Source organism: Zea mays, chromosome 6, assembly GCF_902167145.1.
Source record: "Zea mays cultivar B73 chromosome 6, Zm-B73-REFERENCE-NAM-5.0, whole genome shotgun sequence".
NCBI lineage: Eukaryota > Viridiplantae > Streptophyta > Magnoliopsida > Poales > Poaceae > Zea > Zea mays.
The window spans coordinates 161,946,221-161,963,643 of NC_050101.1; the positions used below are offsets into that span (position 1 = coordinate 161,946,221).

Below are 17,423 nucleotides of genomic sequence, written 5' to 3' on the forward strand. Positions count from 1 at the left end.
GTCGCCACCGGCGCCGGTGTTTGATGCGGGGTCGTCTGCATCGGCCCCAATGGATGTCGATTTGGAGGCACCACCACCGCCTCCGCCCACTGCAGCGGCAGTTGCTCGTCGTTCGCCATCTCCACCGGCGCCCGTGGTCGTCGGGACCATCGTTGCCCGTCGTGGGCAGCCTGCTCGCGCTGTTGATGCCCCGAGAGGCCGCATCATCTTCACCGGCCATCACCCAAGGGGGTGGCCTCATCTTCCTCCTCCAATCGGAGGGCCTAATGGCCCTCGACCCGGCCGCCACGTCGGCCGTTTGGGGGGAGGGGGGTGGGGAACAGCGCGGCGAACCCGGCGCGAGCGCGCTCTGCGGAGCGCAGCCGGTCCTGCCCTGGCGCGAGAGAAGCCCAGGCGGGCGCGCGCGGCTCCAGAGCACGGGCGCGAAAGGCCCCCGGCGAGCAGGCGGGCCCACCGACCCCGGCGCGGCTCCGAGTGGATCGTGTGGCCCCCGTGGCGGCGCTCGGCGAGGCTGCCAAACCGGGCCACCAGCGGCGGCACTCGGCGCGGCCCGCCAAGGCGAGCTCGGCGCGGCCTCCTGCGGCTCCAGATCTTGGGCGCGCACGGCACCCGGCCGGCCAGGCGAACCGGCGAGCTCCAGGCGCTCGGCCTGGCTTCCACCGAGCACAGGCGCGGCGCAGAGACCGGCGCGGGAGGGCCCGCAGGCCCTTTTTCCCCTTGGCGCGACAGCTCCCTCCTGGAGCCTGGTGGCGGCTGGGAGCATCCTGCTCCCTGGCGGCGGCTGGCAATAGCCCCTGTGGGCGACGGCGGCTGAAGGTTTGGGCGGTTAGGGTTTCCTTTGAAACCCTAGCCGTCCTTAATATAATGGGCTTTCTGGCTCCCTGTTGGGCCGCCTGGGCCGGCCAGCTAGGCTGGGCCGGCGTGCAGGCCTTCTGGCCGCTGCCAGGCCCGCCTGGCAGGCCGCCTGGGCTGCTTTTCAGGAGCAAAAATGGCCTGTTTTACCATTTTAAATTCTGAATTTCTGTATAAGACTCTGTTTTATATGCATTTTCAGTTCACAGTTATCTTAGACGTCTAAATTCGTGATTTAGACTGCATATATTGTAAAGACATATCTGTTTTATTGTAAATATAGCAGATTTTAGTTCGTGAATTATTGTTTGTTTTACATTAATAATTCACAGATCTCTACTAGCTATGATTTACGCATTCATTTATGTTTGCATATAAATATAGCATTTATTAAGTTCAGACTTAATAAAACTTATGCAAAAATGAAATTACATTATTTTGGATTAAGAGCATAAGGAGATAGAGTCCTAAGCATTGGCTGCACTAAATTCTTTTAGAATTTAGTAGCCCAGAGACCGTGCTTGTGGCAGCATTTGGAATGCCTATCTCTATGAGGTCTACATCCCTCGGGATGATTACCTACACGTGCTATCCAAAATAACAGGATATGGAGTTATTGAATTTTACTTTGATAATTAGTAGAGCATGGGTAGTGGAGACCTAAGCATTGGCTGCGGTTTGTTCATCCGTGAACTTATCAGCCCAGAGACCGTGCTTTTAGGCAGCAAGTTTCTTGCCCACTACTAGATCTACCTCATTAATTTGAGGATTATCTATACTATGCTTACTAAAATTCAAAGTATTTATTCAATGGGAAGGTTTGGAACCTTCAAGAAACTCATTACCTATGTAATTTTGCATATTGAGCTTACAACATCACCATTGTGACTATTAATTTATGTGTAAATTAATGGATGTCCATGGTAATGACTGTAGGAACATGTCAACCAAAGAGTTCGAGGAACTCGCCCTTGATGGGCATAACTACCCAACTTGGGCTTCAGATATTGAAATAACTTTTGCTTCTCGTGGGATCATTGATGCAATAGCAGCACCCATCACTGGTACTGATCCAGTGAATGATGTTAAAAAGAACACAACACTTTTCCTTCTGAGGCTTTACATCCATAAGGACCTTAAACAAGAGTACCTTATGGAGAGATGCCCTCATAACTTGTGGAAATCTCTCAAAGAGCGCTATGAACAGCAAAAGGAGCTCATATGGCCGTCAGCCAACCATGAGTGGAACCACCTTCGTCTGCAAGATTTTAAATCTGTTGCAGAATATAACCATGCTCTTCATAGCATTTGTTCTAAATTGAAATTTTGTGAGAAAGAGCCCTCTGAAGCAGACAAGATAGAGAAGACTCTATCTACCATGCTTCCAGAGGACAGGATATTGCATCAGCAGTATCGCTCTAGTAATTTCCAGAGATATTCTCAACTCATGCACACATTGACCCAAGCAGAAAAGCATCATGAGCTTCTTCTAAAGAATGCTCAGCAGCGCCCTCCTTGGTCTGCCCCTCTGCCTGAGGTACATTTCAATGTGCATAAGACTGAGAATAAGAAAGGATTCAAGAAAAACTTCAAGAATCCTCCTGGACCTCACAAATTCAAGAAGAACAAATTCCACAAGAAAGGTAAAGGAAAAGGAAAAGGAAATGGCAAGCCTCTACCATCTAAGGGCAACAGAGCTTGCCTTAAATGTGGTACTGAGGGCCATTTTGCTAGGGACTGCACTTGCCCTAAGCACCTTGTTCTTTTGTATCAACAATCCCTAAAGAAGCCAAAGTCTGATAAGCCTGGTTTTGAGGCTCATTTCAATTCTACTGAAGCACCAATTGAGGTTGGAAGTTCTTCACTGGCTTCTGGTGACCTGAAGAACACTCTTGCTAAAGAGCACCTCAATGTGGTTGACAACAAGCCTCCACTTCTACAAGAAGATGAATCTGATGATATGATCATTGAGTATATGTCAAAGGATCCATTTGGAGATTTGGCATAAATCTCTCATGCTTGGAGATTTGATCATGATCACTGTGGCTTGTGTGGTTGTTCTATACTGTCTTTATAATGTTGTTGTAATACGTAGAGGTATACAATCTCATGTGTTGAGATGTAACACACTCTACAAGACCAGTGTTGGGTCCTGTGTGTAGTGCGAACTCATTGGTTGAGTGGCCATACCATTATTGTAATATTGTTTCGACATTGTGATATTTAAATATCATGTTATGTATAGTACTAAGTTGCATCACACAAATTCTTATTCAGAATTTTTATTTATGTATAGATGCATAATGATGACAACTCGACGGAAGAGGAATTATGCCTTGTGGACAGTTGTACCACAAACTCTATACTTAGGGAGATCAAATACTTTCAGACTCTTAAGAAAAGAGATGGGAAAGTTTTGACCATCGCCGGACGCGATGCTGTGATAGTTGGCTCTGGTCGAGCAACTATTACCCTCCCCATGGGTACTGAAATTGTGATCGAGGATGCATTATTGTATCCTGATTCCACACGTACCCTCCTAAGTTTTAGAGATATCCGGCAAAATGGATTTCATATTGAAACCCATGATGAAATTCAAGAAGAGTTTCTCTTCTTGACCAAGCCGAATAAATATGGCAAGCGCATATGCGAGAAAATTCCATCACTCACGTCAGGGTTGTACTATACATATATTAAGAGCAATGCACATGTTGCATATAAGGTAATTTTCCAAGATGTTGATGCATTCCAGATTTGGCATGATCGACTTGGTCATCCTGGCGTAGGGATGATGAGGAAAATTACAGGCAATTCAATTGGTCATAATTTACCCACAACAAGTTTTCCCAAATCTCAGGATTTTGTTTGCACCGCATGTGCAACTGGGAAACTTATTTTGAGACCATCATATCTCAAAATTAAAGCTGAACCGCTTAAATTCCTTGAAAGGATTCAAGGAGATATTTGTGGGCCCATTATGCCAACTTCTGGGTCGTTCAGGTATTTCATGGTACTGATTGACGCATCTACTAGATGGTCACATGTGTGTTTACTATCAACACGCAACCATGCATTTGCCAAGATAATGTCTCAAATTATCAAGTTAAAGACAAATTTTCCTGAACATCGGATTAGTTCAATCCGTATGGACAATGCTGCTGAATTCAAATCTCAGGCATTCAATGATTATTGTATGGCGCTGGGGATTCAAGTACAGCACTCGGTACCGTATGTCCACACCCAGAATGGTTTGGCTGAGTCACTAATCAAGAGGATTAAACTCATAGCAAGGCCATTATTGATGAATTGCAAATTGCCTTCGTCGTGTTGGGGTCATGCAGTTCTGCACGCTGCTGACCTTATACAATTACGACCAACTGCATACCATTCAACATCCCCAATACAAATGGTACGTGGAAATCCTCCAAGTATTTCCCATTTGCGCAAATTTGGATGTTGTGTATACATTCCAATCTCACCACCTCAGAGAACAGCTATGGGCCCACACAGGAAAGTGGGGATCTATGTGGGATTTCAATCTCCGTCGATCATTAAGTATTTAGAACCCTTAACAGGGGATCTATTTACAGCCCGTTTTGCTGACTCTATTTTTGATGAGGAACATTTCCCGGCATTAGGAGGAGAATTGAAGTACCAAAAAGAATGCCAGGAAATAAATTGGAATACTCCATGTGTTCCAGGTTCTGATCCACGTACTTCAGAAACTGAACTGCAAGTTCAGAAAATTATACATTTGCAAAGACTTGCAAATGAACTGCCAGATGCATTCACTAATTACAAAGGTGTCACTAAATCATTCATTCCTGCTAGGAATGCACCAGAAAGAGTGGAAGTACCGAATAAGGCCACTCAACTCCTAGAGAGGAGAAGTATGGTGAATAAGCGCTGTTCTGTTGCTAAGAAGCAAAGAACAATAGTGAATGCAAAAGGACACCAAAATGATACAATGTATCATGTGGATTGTGATGATCCACAACCCAGCTCGGATGTGCACATAACCGAGGCTGGGACATCGGAAAATCCTGGACACATCAATTTGGGAAATTCTGATGAGTCTCTAAGGAATGATGAAATTGCCATCAACTATGTTGAGACTGGTGAAACATATGATAGAAAAGCTACCAATGTCGACATATATTTCTCCGAGCAGATTGCTGAGGACCTTCAAAATGATCTAGATCCAAAGACCATGGCAGAGTGCAGTAAGCGCTCGGATTGGATCAAATGGAAGGCAGCAATCGAAGCGGAGTTAGCCTCGCTTTACAAAAGAGAAGTTTTCTCTGCTGTAATACCTACACCACGTGATATCTTCCCTGTGGGATATAAGTGGGTTTTCATTCGGAAACGAAATGAAAATGGTGAGGTAGTGAGATACAAAGCAAGGCTAGTAGCACAAGGGTTTACGCAAAGACCCGGCGTTGATTTCAACGAAACTTATTCACCAGTCATGAGTGCAATAACATTCCGATATTTAATATCTTTGGCAGTGCAAAATCGTCTATCTTTGCAGTTGATGGACGTAGTGACCGCATATCTTTATGGGTCACTGGATTCTGATATATACATGAAAGTTCCTGATGGAATAGATGTACCGAATCCAAAGGCAAAGCGCAACATGTATTGTGTAAAGTTGCAGAAGTCATTATATGGCTTAAAACAATCGGGCAGAATGTGGTACAACCGATTGAGTGAATTCCTTTTGCGTAAGGGATACACGAAAAATGATGATTGCCCGTGCGTCTTTATCAAAAGATCCAAAGTGGGATTCTGTATCATATCAGTTTATGTTGATGACCTTAACATCATAGGAAATAAACTTGATATTGATGAAGCACGTCATCATTTAACGACGGAATTTGAGATGAAGGATTTGGGTAAAACCAAATTTTGCTTAGGTCTACAACTTGAGCATTTACCTTCTGGAATCCTTGTACATCAAAGTACATATACCCAAAAGGTATTGGAAAAATTCAATATGCATATGTCTTATCCTTCAAAGACTCCTATGGTAGTCAGATCTTTGGATTTAAAGAAAGATCCATTCAGACCACGGGATGATGAGGAACAGACATTGGGACCGGAGTTCCCATATCTCAGTGCTATTGGTGCATTGATGTATCTTGCTAACAATACCCGGCCGGATATTGCTTTTGCAGTAAACTTGTTAGCAAGGCACAGTTCTGCCCCAACGAAAAGACACTGGGTTGGCATTAAGAATATTTTCAGATACCTAAATGGCACAAAGGATCTAGGACTCTTTTACAAGAGAAGTAATGATCCTAGTTTAATTGGGTATACAGATGCTGGCTATTTATCTGATCCCCACAATGGCCGATCGCAAACAGGATTCGTATTCTTACAAGGTGGAACTGCCATCTCGTGGAAATCGTCTAAGCAGACTTTGGTGACCACGTCTACCAACCATTCTGAAATAATTGCATTATTTGAAGCATCACGTGAATGTGTATGGCTTCGTAGAATGGTGAATCATATACTCACAACTTGTGGTATTGGTTCTCTTGACTCACCAACAATTATCTATGAAGATAATTCAGCTTGTGTTGTTCAGATGGATACAGGTTATATCAAGAGTAATATCAATAAGCATATTTCTCCTAAACTGTTTTATCCCCATGAACTTCAGGAAAAAGGGGATATAAACATCTTGCAAACAAAGTCTTGTGATAATCTTGCAGATCTATTCACAAAGTCTCTACCATATTCTACATTTCAGAAATGTGTTGAAGGGATTGGTATGAGAAGACTAAAATGCTTGCAAGGTTCAGGGGGGGTAATTCCCCATGATATATAACCTGTATTGAACCATCATATTACACTCTTTTCTTTGTATGAGTTTTGCCTTGCTAAGGTTTTCTCATCCAAAGTTTTTAACGAGGTAATATCAACAAAGCTATATGCTTCATCATTGATTTTTCCCACAGGGGTTTTTACATGATGATTACAAGCATATTTTTCTTTTGGAGACTATGTAAGATTATTCTCATTATCCAAAAGATATTATACTCCTTATTTTTCCCACAGGGTTTTGAGGAGATAAGACAAATTGCAGATGATCAAACGGTTTTGGGTTGATCAAGGGGGAGTGTTACAAAACAATGTAATATGATCAAGACCCATTCCACCGTTGATCCTACAGTTATTTGATCCAAGGGTTAAGTGCCCTTTGTGCACATGTATATATATAGGGAGATCTCTTCAATAAACAGACATCCCTGTCATTTGTCTCTGTCTTCTCCATTTTGCCACTGAGCACTGCAATAGAGCGCAACAGATCCAACGCCATGTCCCTGCCACTGCCACGGTCCGCGGACGCCGACCGACCTGAGTGCCGAGTGACGGGATCACGCTACGAGACGTGGCCGGCACCACCTGCTCCAAGGAAACCGATGGGCGTGATGACCTGAGTCTCGGCGTTTCTTTTAAAAAAACTTTTGGTGGTATACCGAATTAAAATAAAATACATCCGCCTACCTGCCTGGCACATGCGGTGAGGATGCGGCGGATGAACAGCGATGCGCGGCACATCACATGGGCGTCGTCTACTACGCCAGAAACGGGTAAATTCTGCCAGGCAGGAAAAAAGATGGCGCGGCAGCGATCAGCGATGTATGTAGGGCGCATCCACGGCACGGCCTTGGATGGGCCTGCTGCGATCCGAGGGTGCCTGCGCTTGGTGTGCACACCACGCCTGGAGAGTGGAGACACTCACGCGGTTCATCAGAATCATCGTCCGGATGTCGTCGAGGTACTATGTGTGTCATTTGCGTCCCAGCTGGAGTCTGTGAGCTGATCTTTGCCCGAGGATAAGCAACCGAGGTGTCCGCCTACCATTCTCGTTGTCAAAATAAATACAAAAAAAAAAAGATGTCAGCGTGTGTGCTTGGTTGCTCTGACTTGTTGGCCTTCGGAATCCCTGGACGCCGCCTCGTCCAGCCTCCGTGGCGGTCGCCAGTCACGCACGCACGGAGGAGGTAGTTGGGTCAACTAACTGTCAAGACGTACGTACCCACGTGGTATTGGAAATCCCTTCTCTTTTTTCATTAGATTAGATCCAGTGTAGGAATTCCTGAAACTAGAATAAAAAAAAGAGTCAGGTTTGATTCGAGCACCAGAACTAGCAGAAGCATACGTATTGGCCACTACCAGATGGTCCGCGTAAACTGCTCTTGTCACGCAAGGCCCGTTCCAAAATAACGAACTTTTTTTTTTTTTTGCAGCGTGCGAGTGGAACAATCCCAGCAGTTGGTTTTTGGGAAATTTAGATCCATACCATTAAAAGATCACCACTTTGGATTCATACCATTACTATCTCATTTACATTAGGTCCACATGAGTCAATGACATGTGGGGTCCATGGTATATATCTAAAGTTTGGATCTTTTAATGGTATAGAACCAATTGTTGGTTTTTCTTTCGTTCGAAGTCAACGAATGTTAGGCTTTTAGCGGACTTGCGCATGCTTCTTCGGCAAGAATGGTGCGCTGGCCGCTAAACATATGTTCCTCCGTTCAAGGGAAAGACTGAAGCATCCTCTGTATGTCTCTGTTTGACAACCTCCTCCCCCGTTTCTTTTGGCTCCGTTTAATCTCGCTTCACGTTGCCATCTCCAACGATCAGTGTCAACGGATGATGCATCCCTGCCTGCATCAACGATCCTCCGAATCGGAGAGGGTGAAGGTTTCTTCGCAAATTGTTTGGACTCAAAAATAAATAAAAGTAGAGTTTGATCTTTAAATTTTATATTGTAAAGTTTAATGGCTATTACCACCTCTAGTGATGATAGGTGGGCACGTTCTGCTCACCTGAAGATATTGGCATATTGCTAATGCGCAGGCTTTGTCCTGCCTTGTACTCCGATGTCGCCAATGAAATTCAAGCAGATAGCCTTCGACATGATGATCCAATCCCGATGACTCCAGAAGTCTATATATACTCCTGCGGTTATTTATGTGTACTCCTATATAGGAAGCTTCCTAATTGGATATCCTGAGCTTTTAGGGCATGTACAGTGGTGTTTAATGTGGAGGCTCTTAAGGTGTTTAAGGGGATATTTGCAAAAAAATCTTAGAGCCGTCTCTCCGTGAAGAGACGTTTCTGGCTCGTAAACCAAGTAGCAACAGACGCCTCACTTTCTTACTGTACGAATTTGTCGTCTGTTCTATCGATCTAATGCTATACAAATACATTTAATTCTGTATTTATTAATAGACTATGTTTATAAACACTCCATTATACAATAGAGTCTCTTAGTTGTCTCCTGTGCTTGGAGAATCGTTTGGTGTCTCTCCACTGTACATGCCCTTATTGGATCACTCATTTGAACAGAAATAATATAAGACCTCATTTGGATCCTTGAAATTGAATTCTATTGTAATAATAATAATTTAGACACATATCAATTGAGCTAATATAAGTTGAAACAGAATATATTTGTATAATATTGTGGACCATATAGAGAAGATATTTATATGCTACTCTCTACCATAGGGGAGTGGACCTAAGAGCGTGTTATAAATTGATGAATGAAAACATAGACTTATATGAAATCAATTTCCACACCCTCATCTGATGAATTTGCGATAGACTGATGGAATGTTAAATTTAAAACCAAAATAACATACCCAACTAAATAAAATTCAATTCCTTCAAAACAAAGGGATCCAAATGGCTCCTAACGAAGAATAGTACTATAACTTCACTGAATTAATAGGATGCAACACTGAGGTAAACGGTGCACTTGTAAGATCTCCATCCAGCTAAAAAGCAGACATCAAAATGCTCGCTGATGGTATTTCCCGTAGCTGGGAACGACGACTACAGTAGCAACTTCAAACCAATTGTCGCTCAATGCATTTGTACGTGAATAAAAGGTAAGATGACAAATTGAGCACCGTCAAGAATGCGGTCCTGATGAAAGATAATAGGCTAGGCCTCAAAGCCCGGCTGCAAGTTTCTCCAGATCAGGGACGAGTGCTCACAAATTCGTAGAGGCCCAAAAGAGCGTTAGATCACAATATGGGCCCAAACTAGCAAGTTGTACTGAAGCGGTCCAGATTTCAAAGGGAACATGTTATTACTTCTTTATAATTCCTTATTATCTGCCCCCGCTGCGGTAACAGTTGCCACGCACCGAAGCTTGTCGGCGGCTTGCCTCTGTTTACCCCATTGGCCACTGGCAATCACAATCTCGCAGTCGGCCGCAGGTGCGCTCCTGTCGCACGTATGAATCCAGAAACAGGCTGCCTACGATGATGCATGGCCGCCGAGTGAACCCCTGGTGCCGTGACCCGTGGCCGGAACTGGAACGTAGATAGCTGAGGCGTGAAGCATACGTGTTCACGGCAAGCAACCGCCAACCGGTGCGCATTCCATGGCCCCCACCCACACGCACATGCACACATTTCGTCCCGTGCACGCGCGCGGTTTCTATTGATCCCGGACGGCATCATACTTCCCATACATACGGACACCCGTGGCTTGCACTCCAGCGGCGCGGCTAAATCGAGAGCAGGCTTGCTTGGGCCCCGGCACGGGCCGAATTCAGTGGAGTGCGGCGATAGAGTTTATGTATGTACACTACACGTCGGTTTCGGATGGGCGCAGGAGCACTCGAGGTTCGCTGCATCGGCACGGCAAGCCAGGCTAGTCCAATACTACTTACTATAAACATCCCCTGCAAGCACGACCCACATGACTCGGCTGAACCTTCCTTCCAAGCTGCTGCTGGTGTGGCCATTAAAGCGGTTGCGATGATTTAGAGCTACTCCAGCCCCAGCTTGCAGAGGCACGCAGCAGCAGCCATCCATTGGCCATTGCAGAATGCAGACAGACACGTTGCCTTGCCATGTTCTGCAACAGCAATCCAGCCACGAAAGAGATGATACATAGAGATAAAAAAACTTATATGCACTATTTTTTAAACAGGGTCTAAGTCTTGAAAAAACCGGAAGATGAAACCTCGAGTTTGAATATGTCTGTACTGACCGGTGCCCACCAGACATCAAGTGGAGATATATAAACAACATATTCGAAACCACTCTTGTCTTGCTATGCTACCCTACCATACCCTCGGCCCACGGGTAATCGGGTTGTTCTTCCGGGTCGGCTACATGCGAAGCGGGCGACTGGTGCAGTGGTGTGTTTGGGTGGTCTACTATACTGGCGCCGTCTCGTGGAGGGGAGAAAACAAAATAATGGGAAATGACCGTGGGCCGTGGCCGGTCCAACAGCCCGGCAAACCGCTGGCGGTTGATGAAAACGTCATGGCGCTACTAGTCAGATCGGAGATCCAGCCAGCGTATGGGCGGGTACTGTACGCCTGTACCTAGGAACGGACCACCTTCTCCTTCACTTTTGTCGGCGTGGTGGCGTGGCGGCGGCTCCCTTCGCATTTTCTGCTGCCCACTCTCGCTTTCACGTGCACCCCCTTGCTACAACTACACTGCAAGCCAGTTATGCTGAGGTAGTAGATCGTAACAAAACTTCCTTCTTTTCTAACGATTAAGAACAGAACTGTCACGAGACGATGAATTTACACGGTGCATGGGTCAGCAGGGACGATATAGATAGTGCCGACAGCTCACTGATCGAGCCAGCTATACCGCGGGATCGTGAGTGACCGCGACTCCGTAACAAATCCCACTGGATATATAAATTTCGTTACCGACACAGGGACTACGTGAGAGGGCGGGCGCGCGACGGCACGAGCCTAGGCGGCATTTGCTCTGTGTTGTTGTGGTTTCGTTTCGTTGCGTTTCGATGCGCAGGTACGTCCGCGGCCACCAAACGGCAGCTCAGGCTCAGGACCACAGTAGTTGGTGCATGCGCCAGCCTAACTGTTGGCTACGTGCTGGGATCTGTGGGAGATTGACATGGCACTTGGTCGCCGTGGTTGCCTGGTTGGTAAGCTGCACCGAGCAGACGAGCGCACGGCCGAACAACAGAACGAGAAGAATAATGTCACAATCGGTACGTCGGCAAACTGGCAGCGAGAAAACGTCGCGCAACCGCAATTCCTCCATGGTGAGACCAGCGAGACGCTTGAGCTGGACGCGATTAGTGGCAGAAGGATGCTCCAGAGAGAGAGAGAGGGGGGAGGTGAGTTGGTAGTGTCAGACCGTTATGGAACTTGTTGTGGCTGCTTTGGTTAGATCTCTTAATCACATTCAATCTCCTTCTAATAACAAAACAAGCCCTTGATTAAGGGGCAAGTACAGCCAAAACGCATGCTAAATACGGGAGCATCCAACATTTGGCATGTTGTCATTTATGGCATCTTTGGCAATAATGTTTCTTCAAACTAGGATTTTGTAATTGTCATGGTAATATCAAAAGTTTTGACCAGCTCCAAAAAAATACTTATTTATTATTTGGAACTATTGGATACGACATTGTAAGCCGTGTTATTTAGACAAAAGCTAGTCATGCAATGAAAACTCTACGTTTGAGTAAAGTTTATAATACTTCACAATTACCATGATATCTAGAGTACCATGGTTTTGAAAAATATAGTCTTTAATAAAGCAACCAAACACTTTATGGCATAAAATAATCTGGTATTCGTGTAAGACATGGTATTAGCTAAAAACTATTAAAAACCCTAAACCCTTAAGCCTAACTTAGTACATGATCAGCGATTATAATCCAGTCAAGCATCATAGCGTTAAAACACGATTTAAGAGTTGTTAAGACATATTATATAACATGAGGAGTTATAATCGTATAGATGTTCTGGTTCTACGGTAGACTAGAATTTAGTTTAAATACATATTGTATTAATCTAAACTTTCAAAATCAACTCATATATATGTACGCCATTGTGAGTGATTAGTCCTCATCAAATAAATCAACGGGCAATGCACGTATACTCAGATTTGGTCTGCCGGTGATTCTTCTAAGTGCTTATGTACTTTTGCATAGTATTACAGCCATGTCACCAAACTACACAATCATCAACCAATTACTAAAATACTGCGACGATATATACTAGTAAATAGTAAACTGCAAAGGCACGTACGCTGAACTGGGCCGGAACAAAGGCTCATGGCATCGATTCCCTCCGGACCCTCCTCCCGCCCGGGCCCCACGAGACGTGTGGAAACAGTAGATTATAGGTGTGCTCTCTTGATTGCTGACTTGCCGTATGCGTTACAAAAATATCTAGTACCCCGGCCGGTCCGTCCGCACTCGATGGCGGGTAGGCGTACAAAAAAAGAGTCGCAAGTATAGCAGGGGTGGGCGGTGGGCCGGACCACGTCCGGAACGGAACATTCAGTGCTGGAAAATGGCGGGAATCGCTGCACGTTGAGCGGCAGCCGGCAGCCAACCCACCGCGCGGCTGCTCGCCATGCCACCGGCCGTGACAGCGCGCCGAGACCCTCCGCGGTGGTGGACCTCCATCCCAGCTCACCCAACCAACACACCACCACCACCGCTGCTGCTGCCAGCCAGCATTCCCTTCCACCGGCACGCACGATGAACGACCGACCCAACCCAACAACGTGAGGGCCACATGGAGCGACGCGACGCGGCTCGGGTCTACCCTGCGCTGTGCGCACCCAACGCGACCAGCTCGAACACTCAGGTGCGTGCAGCCGAGCCGACCCACCTTTCCAGGCAGCGATCACGACGGCGCAACCCCAGCCTGTCGGCATATATCGCGCTCAGCGGCGGGAGCAGCAGCACCTGCCCCTGCCCTGCTGCCACACCGGCGCGCGCCTTTCGCAGCCCACAGCCGCGCCACCGCCCAGAGTCTGCCGTCGTCAACACAACACAAGCACACACCACCACCGTCGTCGTGCGTGCCACCCAGACCGCCACCACTCGCCAGACAGAAACAAAGCGATGATGCGGCATGTGAAACTCGATCCAGACTAGAGTTTCCCCAGAGGTGAGAGAGCCCTGTCGTCGAAAGTAGCCAAAAGAAGATACTACTATCCGTGGTACTCCCGCGAGTTTAAAATCGCGGATGGGGTTTTAACCCCTAGCAGAAAAGGGACAGGATCACGGAAACAAGCCCCCCCGAGGCAAGCGAAAAGAGGCCACTTTGAGCTCCATTCCATCGGTGGGAAGTGGAAGTGGAACCCGAGGCAAGCCGCTTTCTCTTGGAAACACGCCTTTCTCGGCGACCGATGGATGTGGGACGCACGGTAGAAACTCCAAACAAAAGACGGCGCAACAAGCGAGGAAACGGGAAAAAAAAAAAGGCCAAGGAAATAAGCGACCGCTTTGACGGTTTGACCGGGCCACCACCCTGCGCCTGCGACAGCAGAGCAGACACTGGCACCGACTCGGCCGACACCCGAATGCGTACGAACGAGCAGGCCTGAAACAGCCGAGAGAGAGACCTCTGCTCCGCGCTGCTCTCCACCGTCGGATGGGGTCCAACGTCCGGAGCCCCGTTATGTTCGTTCTCTCCCTCCAAGGCTCCAGCCAAACCCGCGCTGGACCAGCCCCGCTCACCCAACCAGAGGCGTCGTTCTCAGGGATCCGGCGAGAGGAATGGCAGGAGATGCAGATCCCTTGAAGGTGACCCACCGCGCGCCAGATTCTGCGGCGGTTAGGCACCCCCGGACAAACTACCGCTGCTCTGCTCACCTCACATGCGTAATCACAAACCAACGGAGAACAGAAGGATGTACACAGAATTGGTTAAGGCTTTGCTTGTTCAGTAGTAGTGAAATTCCATATATTATTGTACCACAAAGCCATGAGAGGCATACACAAGATATATATAAATTTATATCGCTGCTGTCGACACTGGAAACCTGCAACCAGCAGCTGTGCTAAGCAACTAGCTACTTAACTAATAAACACCATTACTAGTAGCGAAACAGGGGGACACTGTTACTACTAGCAAGCACTGGTACAGACGAAACACAAACAATTCCTTTGATAAATACTTAGGACAACAAAGCAAACGCCCTTATTCATGGAGCCCACGGCAAGCTTCTTTTGCAAGTAAGAAAAGGTTTGCAAACAGAGGGACGAGAGAGAGAGAGAGAGGCTCTTGCTGCGTCTGCTGGTAGCCCACCAAAGCAAGCAAAAGCCACTCGTGGATGGATGGGGAAACGACAGGTTGTTTTCCTATCATCTCCATGAGCGATAAATCCCTAATCCAACATTTTTTTTTCAAATCTCAACATTCTTGCATCAGCTAACACCTCTCTCTCTCTCTCTCTCGAACCCCTTATTATTACTGTTCCCCCGAACCACCAAACTGGATTTCTAAGCTTCTCCTCCATCTCCAAAGAACCAATATATCACCGGATCCAAAATGAACAGACCTACCACTGATGCTAACGCTACTACTGTCTTCCTAACTCTGCTGCTAACACACTACCTAACAAAAGGTACTCGGAACTATTTTTTTAATTATTAGGAATGTAGCTGGAGCGACGACCACGCGAAGGCTGGCTGGCTGTCGCCGGAATCTTGGTGGTGGTGGTTCCCTTCGTCTGCTCCAGTCGGCGGCGACATCACTCAAGAACTGTGGCACAGTGCCTGCGAGGCAGCCCGGCGCTTCTGGCTCGCAAGCATGGCGTTGCTCCTACTAATCAAGGCCTCTGCAGCGGAAGATGGTAAACATTAGCAGCTATTTCATTTCCGGCACACAGGGTACGCTTAGAACAGAACGAAGGCGAGCGAAGAGTTGGTTACCGTGATCAAGAACAAAGCCGCCTGGGTAACGAGGCTGCGCGCCGAGGTCGTCGAGGTTGAGATTGAGAGCCTGGACGACGCGAGCAGGGACAAGAACCGTCGAACACCCTGCACGAAGCGGAGGGAGAGCACGTAGTGATGAGTTGCATGTTCAAGCAAAGAACAGCAGCGAGGTATCCAGTGGAAGTGAGCACGAAGCGGACAGGGAAGATGATACTCCACCACCGACGCACCTGTCTTTTTCTTCGGCTCTGCCGGGGCGCCAGCCGGCCTGGGAAGAAACACGCCAGTGCCGTTACGCTCGCGCTTGGGGCCGGACGGGGTGAGGAACACGGCACGCATGCCAGAGGCCGGAGCCGCCGGCGCATGGTGGGGGTGGTGGTGGTGCTGCGGCTTCTGAGGCGGGAGGCACGCCGCCGGGTTCAGACCAAGCAGCGCGTCGCCGCGAACGCAGCCGACGGGCTTGGCGCATGCGCCCTGGCGCGCGCTCCACGCCGCGGCAGCGGCAAGCTGGTGGCGCTCCCTCTGTAGCTTGAGCAGTTGCTGTTGCTTCAGGAGATGGAACTGCAAAGCAACGGGGGGAAGCGGACAGAGAAGGAAGCGTCAGGGCAACAGGAACAGAACGAAGGGAACGAAACAACCGGAGAATCTTAGCGAGAGGACACGCACGCACCTGAGCAGCCTGCATCTGGCGCTGCGAGACCAAGCGCGCGAACGGGTCGTAGTAGTGCCCACCGGCAGGGACTTTGGTGGAGGGAGGTGCGATTGGCGGTGGCGAGGGCTTGCGTGGCGGCGGCGCGAACCCGCTCCGGCCGTGGAAACCGTTGGCGGCCGGCACCGGCACGCTGTTGGCGGCGCGCATGCGCGCAACCTGTCCGGCCGCCTCGTAGAGCAGATCCCACGGGTCGGCGGGCCTCTGGTCCAGGGGCGATGACGGCGGCGAGGTGCCCTTGGACGCCCCGCCGCTGGGGCTCTCCTGCCCCGACTTGGGCAGCCCGCACAGCGTCGACTGCGGCGACCCAACCGTCACCTCCGCCTGCCGCACAAGAAACGCACCATCAGAAACTCCGGCACGCACGCACGCGCCACTAACTACATACAACCAGAAAGAAGCAACCGCGCATCACGCAGGCAGGCAGATGAAAAACAACCTTGGCCGCGGGAGCCTTACGCTCTCCCCCGTCGCCGAGGAGGCCCGCGAGGCGGCGCGAGAGCCCCGCCAGGCTGTCCTCCTCGTCGCTCTCGCTCCGGGCCGCCACGGCCGCCTTCTCCTCCTCGGAGAAGAAGTCGTCGTCCAAAAAGTCCTCCGGCAGCCAGAACTCCTCCCCGAGGTCCGCGCACTCCGTGGTCGACATTTCCTCCACTCTCGACACCGTCGAAGAAGCCTGAAAAGCCCACCGCCGACCGGTGGAATGAGCACAGCGCCCGGAACCCTGGCGGACCAGCGGCAGCAGCAGCAACAACAACCACTGCGTGCGGCTCCCTCTCCAAAGCAGAGAGAAAAGCGGCGGGTGGATGGATGGATGGATGGAGTGGGGAGTAGCGGCGTGCTTATCAGCGAAAAGAGGTGGGAGTGGCACGGCGAGAAAGAGATGGGGGCGAGGAAGGCGAACGGAATGTCGACGGGCGACGAGGGGGTATTAAAAACCGGCCGAGGCCGACGCCTGGGACTCTTCTACTCTTATAAAAAAAGAGGACGCCGAGGAGAGAGAAAACAGCAGCCATCCGGAAAATCATTTTCTTTTCGAGCCATTTTGCGCCGGTGCAACTCGAAGGCGTGGGGCCACCGAGACGCGCCGTAGCTCCCGTATCGCCCTCCCAAATGCCTCTCTCCAGTCCAGTCCCCCCGGTGTTCACTGCGCTAGTTTATT

The 17,423-nt window shown here is 48.6% G+C and overlaps 1 protein-coding gene across 1 annotated transcript; it reads right to left on the reverse strand.

Moving 5' to 3' along the window:
- Positions 1-14,558: 14,558 nt before the first annotated feature.
- On the reverse strand, positions 14,559-17,144 carry LOC103630429 (uncharacterized). Its single transcript, NM_001301514.1, has 5 exons — positions 16,704-17,144; positions 16,226-16,588; positions 15,786-16,116; positions 15,553-15,660; positions 14,559-15,458 (listed from the first exon to the last, which is right to left on the reverse strand). The coding sequence occupies exons 1-5, from the start codon at positions 16,905-16,907 to the stop codon at positions 15,376-15,378; spliced, it is 1,089 nt and encodes a 362-aa protein (NP_001288443.1). The 5' UTR covers positions 16,908-17,144; the 3' UTR covers positions 14,559-15,375.
- Between the last annotated feature and the right edge of the window lie 279 nt (positions 17,145-17,423).